Source organism: Ornithorhynchus anatinus, chromosome X5 (genome assembly GCF_004115215.2).
Source record: "Ornithorhynchus anatinus isolate Pmale09 chromosome X5, mOrnAna1.pri.v4, whole genome shotgun sequence".
Lineage (NCBI taxonomy): Eukaryota > Metazoa > Chordata > Mammalia > Monotremata > Ornithorhynchidae > Ornithorhynchus > Ornithorhynchus anatinus.
Genome location: NC_041753.1, coordinates 1,069,065 through 1,079,278, shown reverse-complemented (window position 1 = coordinate 1,079,278; position 10,214 = coordinate 1,069,065). Strand labels below are relative to the sequence as shown.

General features: G+C 59.4%; 1 protein-coding gene across 1 annotated transcript; it reads left to right on the top strand.

Annotated features, from left to right (window-relative positions):
* The first annotated feature begins 330 nt into the window (after positions 1–330).
* On the top strand, positions 331–5,433 carry HAX1 (HCLS1 associated protein X-1). The gene is made up of 7 exons (XM_029055631.2): positions 331–493; positions 2,923–3,179; positions 3,709–3,887; positions 3,991–4,042; positions 4,526–4,632; positions 4,947–5,025; positions 5,179–5,433. The coding sequence occupies exons 1-7, from the start codon at positions 441–443 to the stop codon at positions 5,271–5,273; spliced, it is 822 nt and encodes a 273-aa protein (XP_028911464.1). The 5' UTR covers positions 331–440; the 3' UTR covers positions 5,274–5,433.
* Positions 5,434–10,214: the final 4,781 nt, after the last annotated feature.

The following is a 10,214-nucleotide window of genomic DNA, read 5'->3' as shown; positions in this document are numbered from 1 at the left end:
AGAGAAATGGAGTGGCCTGTCCAAGGTTCCCCGGCAGAGACGTGGCGGGGGTGGGATTGGAACCCAGGCCCCGGTGACGCCCAGGCCCGGGCTCTGTCCACTAGGCGGCGCTGCTTCGCCCGCCCCTCCGCTTTTCCGTCATTTTACGGCGGCGGGGGGGCGGGGCCCGAGGTCTCCCTTTACGGCGGAGTGGCGGGTTGGCTTTTGCAGCAGAAGGGCGTTTCGCCGCGGTCGCGCTTTACGGCAGCGCGCGCCCCCCTCTCCGCCCTCCTTTTACGGCAGCGCGCGCGCGCGGCCGGCCTGGCCTCTTTACGGCGTCGGGACGCTTTCCGGCAGTGTGGCGTCCGGATCCCGCCTCGCTTTACGGCGATGTGGCGGAGGAGGAGGAGGAGGTAGCCTGGAGGGCGGCCGGAGGCGGCGGGCCCGGACACCAGCTGGGAATGAGCCTCTTCGACCTGTTCCGCGGCTTCCTCGGCCTCCCGGGGTCCCGGAGGTGAGAGCGACCCCCCCCCCCCCAACCGGCAGAACGGCCAAGGGGGGCTCGGGGCCTGGCGCTCAGAGGGTCCTGGGTTCTAATCCCGCCTCCGCCACGCCTCTGCTGTGTGACCTTAGGCGGGTCACCTCGCTTCTCTGGGCCTCGGTGACCTCCTCTGCAAAATGGGGATGAAGGGGATTCCCCCCCCGCCAGGGGACGGGGGCCTTTTGTCCAACCTGATCACTTTGTATCTACCCCAGCGCTTAGTGCAGGGTCTGGCACATAGTGAGCGCTTTACCAAATACCATTAAAAAGAAGAAGAGTACGCCATGATCTTCCAAGGAGCGGTGGGCGGGGCCCGGGTCTGCCGGAAGGAGAGTAGATAGTAATAATAATGGTATTTATTAAGCGCTTACTATAATAATGTTGGTATTTGTTAAGCGCTTACTACGTGCAGAGCACTGTTCTAAGCGCTGGGGGAGATACAGGGGCATCAGGTGGGCCCACGTGAGTCTTCAGCCCCGTTTGACAGATGAGGTCACTGAGGCACCGAGAAGTCAAGTGACTCGCCCAAAGTCACCCAGCTGACAGGTGGCGGAGCCGGGATTAGAACCCATGACCTCTGACTCCTAAGCCCGGGCTCTTTCCACCGAGCCACGTGGCTTCTTATTGATTGAGCACTTATTGGGTGCCAGGCGCTGTACTGGAGAAGCAGCGTGGCCTAGTGGTTAGAGCCCGGGCCCGAGAGTCAGAAGGACCTGGGCCCCGTCACTTATCTGCTGTGTGACCGTGGGCAAGTCACTTCGCTTCTCGGGGCCTCAGTGACCTCATCTGGAAAATGGGGATTAAGAGTATGAGCCCTATGCGAAAAAGGAACCGTCATTCATTCCGTCGTATTTATTGAGCGCTTACTGTGTGCAGAGCACTGTACTAAGCGCTTGGAAAGGACAATTCGGCAAGAGATAGAGAGAATCCGGTCCAAACTGATGATCTTGTATCTACCCCAGCGCCTGGGACAGTGCCTGGCATGTAATGAGCGCTTAATAAATATCACAGTTACTATTATTAATGATAATAATAATAATGGTATTTGTTAAGCGCTTGGGAGAATTGGTATTATTATTACTAAGCACCTGGGAGAATATACTGTAACAACTGGCAGACACATTCCCTGCCCACCAAGAGCTGACAGTCTAGAGGGGAGACAGACATGAATAGAAATAATAATGTTGGTATTTGTTAAGCGCTTACTATGTGCAGGGCACTGTTCTAAGCGCTGGAGTAGATACAGGGTCATCAGGTTGTCCCACGTGAGGCTCCCGGTCTTCATCCCCATTTTCCAGATGAGGTCACTGAGGGCCAGAGAAGTGAAGTGACTCGCCCACAGTCACCCAGCTGACAAGGGGCAGAACCGGGATTCGAACCCACGACCTCTGCCTCCCAAGCCCGGGCTCTTTCCACCGAGCCAGAAATAAATAAATCAGGGATCTGGACATAATCGCCGTGGGGCGGAGGGAGGGGGGAAATCAAGGGTGCAAATCCAACCACGAGGGTGGCGCAGAAGGGAGTGGGAGAAGAGGAAATGGGGGCCTGGGAGGCAGCGTGGCTCAGTGGAAAGAGCACGGGCTCCGGAGTCAAGAGGTCGTGGGTTCTAATCCCGGCCCCGCCCCTTGTCAGCTGGGTGACTTTGGACGGGTCACTTAACATCTCTGTGCCTCAGTTACCTCATCCGGAAAATGGGGATTAAAACCGTGAGCCCCGCGTGGGACCACCTGATTCCCTCGTATTCCCCGCAGCGCTCGTCGCCTCGTAAGCGCTTAACGAATTCCATTATTTTTTATTAATAATTCCAAGTGCCTCCACCTCTAGGTAGACTTCCCTGCTAAGCCCTCCTGGGCCAGTCCGCCGGCTCCGGGCACCCCCTCGGCGTAGCCTGCCGCACCCAGGGTTTGCCTGTACGTTCGGGGACGTGGGGGAACTCCGCGTGGTTGGGGGTGGTCTCCTTGCCCCCGCCTCCTCCTCCTCTCTTTTCCCCAAGGGTGATGCAGCATCCATTCGTTCATTCAAGCGTACTTATTGAGCGCTTACTCTGTGCAGAGCGCCGTACTAAGGCGCTTGGAAAATACAATTCGGCAACCGAGAGTGGCGATTCCTACCCGACGCCGGGCTCACGGTCTAGAAGGCTGGCCAGGCGAAGGGGTTAGGGCACCGGCCCGTGGCGAGCAAGTCACGGGTTCTAATGCCGACTCCGCCACCTGTCTGCTGGGTGACCGTGGGCGAGTCGCTGTACTTCTCCGGGCCTCGGTCCCCTCGTCTGTAAAACGGGGGCGAAGGCCGTGAGCCCCGCGTGGGACCGGGTCCGTGTCCAGCCCGATCTGCCGGTACCTCTCCCGGCGCTCGGTACAGAGCCTGAGTAAGCGCTTAACGACCGCCCCCTCGCCCCCCAGCCGCAGGGACCCCTTCTTCGGCGGGATGACCCGGGAAGACGACGATGAGGACGAGGAGGAGGAGGAAGAGGGAGGGGGCCGCCCCTGGGCCCCGCGGCCCCCCGAGGAGGAGTTCACCTTCCGGTTCCGCTTCGGGCCCGGCGGCGAGGGAGGGGGGCTGCATTTCCACGACAACTTCGGCTTCGACGAGCTCGTCCGAGATTTCAACCGGATCTTCAGCCAGATGGACACCTGGACCCTGCCCGCTCGGCGCCCCGGTACTACGGCGCCCCTCCCCATCCCCCCGGGCCTCCTCCTCCCCCCGCCCCACTGAGAATCGATGGTATTTATTGAGCGCTCACTGTGTGTCGAGCACTGTCCTAAGCGCTTGGGAGAGGACGGCGGGACGATATAACGGGCTCGTTCCCCGCCCACAACGAGCTTACGGGCTAGAGGAGTGGATAGAACCCAGGCCTGGGAGTCCAAAGGACCTGGGTTCTAATCCCGACTCTGCCACTTCTCGGCCGAGTGACCTCGGGTAAGTCGCTTCGCTTCTCTGGGCCTCCGTTCCCTCCTCTGTAAAATGGGGGTGGAGACTGTGAGCCCAGCGTGGGACGAGGACTGCGTCCAACCCGATTTGCCTGTATCTCTCCCCCGCCCCCCCCCGCCCCGCCAGCGCTTAGTCCGGTGCCTGGCACGTAGTAAGCGCTTAATATCGTTTAGAGAGAGAGAAGTGCTCCCCCCTCCCTGTTAGGGTCCCCCGCTCCGCCCCTCCACCCTGACCCCGCGCGACCCCGCCCCGCACAGAGCTCCCGGGCGCCGAGGCGGAGCCGGGACCCCCGGGACCCTCAGGATCCCCGGGCGGACGGCGGGAGACGCTCCGGGACTCGATGCTGAAATACCCCGACAGCCAGCGGCCCCGGATCTTCGGCGGGAGCGGGGACGAGGGGCAGGGCGGATCCCCCCGCCCCCAGCCCTTCCGCGGGGTGAGCGGGGGCAGGGGCCGGCGGGCAGTGGGGGAGGACCGGGGGGGGTGGGGAGGGGCCCCGGGCCGAGGGGCAGGACCTCACCCCGGTCGCCCCCGTGCAGTTGTTGGACCCCTGGCCAGGCCCCCCACCCTCAGGAGCCCGAGAAGACAATGGTGAGTCCGGGACTGGGACTCCACCTCCCAGACCTTTACTGCCCGCCTGCACCGTCTCCTCCCGTCTCTCTCCGTCCCCGTCTCCCCCGTCTCTCTCCGGCCCCGTCTCCTCCCGTCTCTCTCCGGCCCCATCTCTCTCTGACCCCGTCTCTCCCATCTCTCTCCGACCCCGTCTCTCCCATCTCTCTCTGACCACGTCTCCCCCATCTCTCTGTCCCCATCCCTCTCCGGCCTCATCTTCCCGTCTCTCTCCGGCCCCGTCTCCCCCGTCTCACTCTGGCTCTGTCTCCCCCCCATCTCTCTCCGGTCCCATCTCCCCCTCATCCCCCTGGCCCCGCTTCTGCAAAAGTTCATTCGTTCATCCAGTAAAATGTATTGAGCACCTGCGTGTGTTGGCTTCTGGGAGGGTCCAGCCCCCCTCCAGCCGGCTCCCCGCCCCCTAATCCCCGACTGCTGAGCCCTGCCCCCCCTTTCCCGGTCCAGATCTGGACAGCGAGGTCAGCGAGGCGGGCCTCGGCCCCCTCCTCAAACCCCAGCCCAAGTCCTACTACCAGAGCGTGTCCGTCACCACGGTCCTGGCGCCTGACGGGGTGAGTGAGGGGCTCCCCGACCTGGGGGGCGGGCGGGGAGGGGCTCTCGGGGGCGGACCGGGGGCTGGGGGGCGCGCCCAAGCTGGGGAGAGGGTGATATTACCTTGGGCAAGTCGCTTCACTTCTTTGGGCCTCATTTACCTCATCTGTAAATGAGGTGAAGACTCTAGACTGTAAATTCGTCGTGGGCGGGGAACGTGTCCGCTTAAGGTTCTGTCGGACTCTTCCGAGAGCTCGGTCTAGTGCTCTGCACGCAGTGAGCGCTCAGTAAATAGGACCGACTGACCGAGCGTCCTGCCGGCTCCTCCCAACAGACGGTAGAAGAGCGGCGCACTGTGGTGGACAGCGAAGGGCGGACGGAGACGACCACGGTGACCCGGCGAGGCGGGGACGGTACGGACCCCGGTGGGGGGGAGCGAGGGAAGTGGTCCCCCGGGGCCGCCCCGGAGACCGGGAGCGAGAGACGGGCCCTCCGCCGGAGTCGTACTGAGCGCCTCAGCCCGTCCCGTCCCTGACCGTCCGGCTCCCCGCCTCTGCCGTCCCCAGGAGACGCCCCCGCCGGAGCCCCCCGGACCCCGGCCTTGGGTGACGCCACCTCAGTCTTGGACCTGCTCCTGGGACGCTGGTTTCGGCCGCGCTAGCCTGACCGGACGCCGGACGTCTCCGCGCGTGCGCGCACGCACGCACGCAAAATCCCCCCCTCCCCCCCCCGGGCGGGGCTGGGACTCCCCACATCCTGCCTTACCTGGAGGGAGGGAGAAGTGCCCGCTCCCCGGAATAAAATCTCTATTTATGCAAACATTTCCGCCCCAGGCTGATTGTCCCCTGCCCTCTCCCCGCTGGCCACCGTGGTCCACGGGTCCACCTTCATTCAGTCGGATTTACTGAGCGCTTACCGTGTGCAGAGCACTGGACTAAGCACTTGGAAAGTACAATTGGGCAACAGATGGAGACAATCCCAGCCCAACAACGGGTTCGCTGCCTAACGGGCGAAACAGACACCAAGACAGAGGTGCTTCTGGAGAGCTGCCCCTGCGTGAAACAGGGTTAGCAGACATAATTCCTGCCCTCGAGGAGCTTCCAGTCTTGATAATGATAGTTTTTTTCGTAAGCGCTTACCGTGTGCCAAGCACTGTACTCTAAGCACCGGCGTGGATCCAAGTATATCGGGTCGGACACGGTCCCTGTCCCACCTGGGGTTCGCAGTCTCAATCCCCATTCTCCGGATGAGGGAACTGAGGCCCGGAGAAGCGAAACGACTTGCCTAAGGTCACACGGCAGATACGTGGCGGAGCCGGGATTAGAACCCATGACCTTCTGAGGCCCAGGCCCGGGCTTTAGCCACCGGGCCGTGCTGCTGCTCCTCAAGGCCAGCTCGCCTCCCCACGCTGGGGTGAGAGCGGGGAGAAAGCCAGGAGAGGCGGGGGTGAGGGCAGGGGCAGCTCCGACTGGCAGCTGTCACCCCCTGCACTAAGCACTGGGGTAGATACACGATAAGCAGGTCCCACGTGGGGCTCGTGGTTTGAGTAGAATAATAATAGTAATGGTATTAAGCGCTTACTGTGTGCAGAGCACTGTTCTAAGCCCCGGGGTAGCTTTACAGGGTAATCAGGGTAATTGTCCCCCGTGAGGCTCACAGTCTTAATCCCCATCTTACAGATGAGGTCACTGAGGCACAGATAAGTGATTGGCCAACAGTCCCACAGCTCACAAGCGGCAGAGCTGGGATTCGAACCCATGACCTCGTACCCCCAAGCCCAGGCTCTTTCCAGTGAGCCACGCTGCTTCTCTAGAAGGGAGACCAGGTGTTGAATCCCCATTTCGCAGATGAGGGAACTGAGGCCCAGAGGAGCAAAGTGATCTGCCCGAGGTCACACGGCCATTTATTCATTCAGTGATATTTACTGAGCGCTCACCGTGTGCGGAGAGGTCAAGAACATACCGAAGGTTAAGGTTAGGAAGAATTGCTCTGAAGAGCCCGGACAGAGTCACGCGGTGTGCTGATGCAGTAATTGGCAGGGAAATCCAAATGGTGAATTCTGTGGTCTTCCCAGTGCCAACGTACGGATCCCAAAGCTGGACGGTGAACAGACGGGATAGAAAGAACATCGATCCCTTTGAAACGTGGCGTCGGGAAAGGCTTTTGCCGATTCCGTGGACGGCCCGGAAGACAAATGGGTTGGGGAGCGAATGAAGCCAAAGTGGTCTTTGGAAGGCCAAACGATTCCACTTGGATGAGCGTATTTTGGACACGTCAATCAGGAGGACCGTAGATCCTCCGGAGGAGACGCCAATGCCAGGAAAAGGCCGGAGAAAACGCCGAAGAGGAGCCCGGCAGCTAGACGGATGGAGACGTAACAACGAGAACGGAAGGACCCTTAACAAGGTTGTGGATCACGGCAGAAGACGAGACGTTCTGGAAAAAATACAGAGTCGCGACGCATCGGAAACGACGGCACTTAATTGTAGTAACTACACTGTGTGCGGAGCGCTGTACTAAGCGCTTGGGAGAGTACGCTATAGCAATAAGCAGACAGTCCCTGCCCACAATGCCTAGAGGGGGAGATAGGCATTAATTAATATGTAGTCAATGGTATTTAGTGAGTGCTTACCGTGGGCAGAGCACTGTACTAATAATAATGTTGGTATTTGTTAAGCGCTTACTATGTGCTGAGCACTGTTCTAAGCGCTGGGGTAGACACAGGGGAATGAGGTTGTCCCACGTGGGGCTCACAATCTTAATCCCCATTTTACAGATGAGGTAACTGAGGCACCGAGAAGTTAAGTGACTTGCCCAAAGTCACACAGCTGACAAGTGGCCGAGCAGGGATTCGAACCCATGACCTCTGGCTCCAAAGCCCGTGCTCTTTCCACTGAGCCACGCTGCTTCGCCAAAGCACTTGGGAGAGGGAAATATAAAAATCGACAGTTCCTGCCCACAACGAGCTGACAGTTTAGAGGGGGAGACAGGCGTGAATAGAAATAAATGACAGATACGGACGTAAGTGCTATAAATCACAGCTATGTACAAAGGCTGGGCCCTCCCCGTTCTCCCTCTCACTTCTGGCCCTTTTAGGGTTCCGGGGGAGGGGTTGTGGGGTCTAGGCGACCCCTGAGCCCACCCCCCTCTCACCCCCACCATTCATTCACTCATTCCGTCGTATTTACTGAGCGCTTCCTGAGTGCGGAGCACTGGACTAAGCGCTTGGGAGAGGACAGTACAATAATCAGACACATTCCCTGCCCACAAAGAGCTTACAATCCGGGGCCGGGGGCAGAGACAGACATGAACAGAAATCAACAAATAAGTAACAATAATAATGTTGGGATTTGTTAAGCTATGTGCAGAGCACTGTTCTAAGCGCTGGGGTAGATACAGGGTCATCAGGTTGTCCCACGTGAGGCTCACAGTTGATCCCTATTTTCCAGATGAGGGAACGGAGGTACAGAGAAGTGAAGCGTGTCACACAGCTGACAAGTGGCAGAGCCGGGGTGCGAACCCATGACCTCTGACTTCCAAGCCCGGGCTCCTTCCATTGCGCCACGCTGCTTCTCGTGGCCTAGTGGCCAGAGCCCGGGCTTGGGAGTCAGAGGACGTGGGTTCGAATCCCCGGCCCGGCCCTTGTCTGCTGGGTGACCTTGGGCAAGTCATTTCACGTCTCCATGCCCCCCTCTGTCAAACGGGGAGGAAGACTGTGAGCCCCAACCTGATGGCCGCCTATCCACCCCGGCGTTTAGAACGGTGCTGGGCACCTAGCGGATGCTCAACAGATGCCATGATTGTTCAGCGCTTAGAACAGTGCTGGACACCTAGTCGGCGCTTAACAAATGCCATTATGATGATGGTGCTTATAGCAGGGAGGGCGGCGTGGAGGAGGCGATTCTCCCCTGGCTCCCGCGGCGCCGCGCAGGGAGGCGCAGTGCCCGCCGCCGCCACCAGAGGGCGCCCCCGGACCGCGAGAGACCTTGCCCCTCCCCCCGGCCACCTAGGCGATCATTCATTCATTCATTCATTCATTCATTCATTGTTATTGAGCGCTTACCGGGTGCAGAGCACTGGACTAAACGCTTGGAAAGTCCAATGCGGCAACAGGGAGGGACCACCCCTACCCAACCAACGGGCCCACAGACCAGAATAATAATAATAATGTTGGTCTTGGTGAAGCGCTTACTATGTGCAGAGCGCTGTTCTAAGCGCTGGGGTGGTAATAATGTTGGAATTTGTTAAGCGCTTACTATGTGCAGAGCACTGTGCTAAGCGCTGGGGGAGAGAGAGGGTCATCAGGTTGTCCCCCGTGAGGCTCACAGTTCTTCATCCCCATTTTACAGATGAGGGAACTGAGGCCCAGAGAAGGAAAGCGGCTGGCCCATGGTCACAGAGCCGACAAGTGGCAGAGCCGGGATTCGAACCCATGACCTCTGACTCCCAACCCTGGGCTCTTTCCAATGAGCCACGCTGCTTCTCCAGAAGGGGGGAAGACAGACCACAAAACGAGTAGACAGGCATCGTTAGCATCCAAATGGATAAATAGGATTATAGATACATATCATTAAGAAAATAAATAGAATTATAATAAGCCTACTAACATCCCCATCCCCCACAGACACACCCCTCTTCCCTCGGAGATGGGGGGGGGGCGCCCCTCTCCCAACCCCCCAGGCCCGGCCCCCCCAATCTCCAGCCCCTGTTCCGCCTCTCAGGCATTGATTCAATTGCATTTAGTGAGCGTTTCCTGGGTGCAGAGCACTGGACTAAGCGCTTGGAAAGTACAAATCAGCGACAAATAGAGACAATCCCTACCCCCTCGAAGGGTCCCTCCCTCCTGACTCAGCCTCCCCATCCCTCCCCTGCCCTGCCCTGCCCTGTCCTGCCCTGCCCTGCCCCGCGGGGAGGGGCTGAGGAGCGGGCAGGACACAAGGGGGGTTATTAGAGGGGAAGCCTACCCATTACCGGCGCCGCTCTGGGCCCCCGGAAGGCTTGGGGTGGGGGAAACCGAGGCACAACTCCTGCCGTGACGGCGGGTCACTGCGCTGCTCTGGGCCTCAGTTTCCTCATCTGTAAAATGGGGGTGACGGCTGTGAGCCCGATGTGGGTCAGGGACTGTGGCCGATCCAATCTGCCTCTATCCATCCCCCCCCCCCCCCCCAGCGCTTAGTATAGTGTCTGGCACGTAGTAAGCCCTTAAATACCACCATTATTATTATTATGAGCACGGGGCAGGGAGCCAGAGGATGCGGGTTCATCAATCAATCAATCGTATTTACTGAGTGCTTACTTTGTACGGAGCACTGTACCAGGCGCTCGGAAAGTACAGCAACAAGGAGAGACAACCTCTGTCCGCAACGGGCTCACAGAGTAGATGAGGCAGCAATACCAAAAAATAAAATGACAGATATGTCCAGTACATAAGTGGTGGGGGGCTGGGAGAGGGGAGCGAGTCAGGGCGACGCAGAAGGGAGGGGGAGATGAGGAAAAGTGGGGCTTAATCTGGGAAGGCCTCTTGGAGGAGGTGGGTCTTCAATCAGACTTCGAAGGGGGGGAAGAGCAAAGGGGGCAGAAGGGAGTGGGAGATGCGGAATTG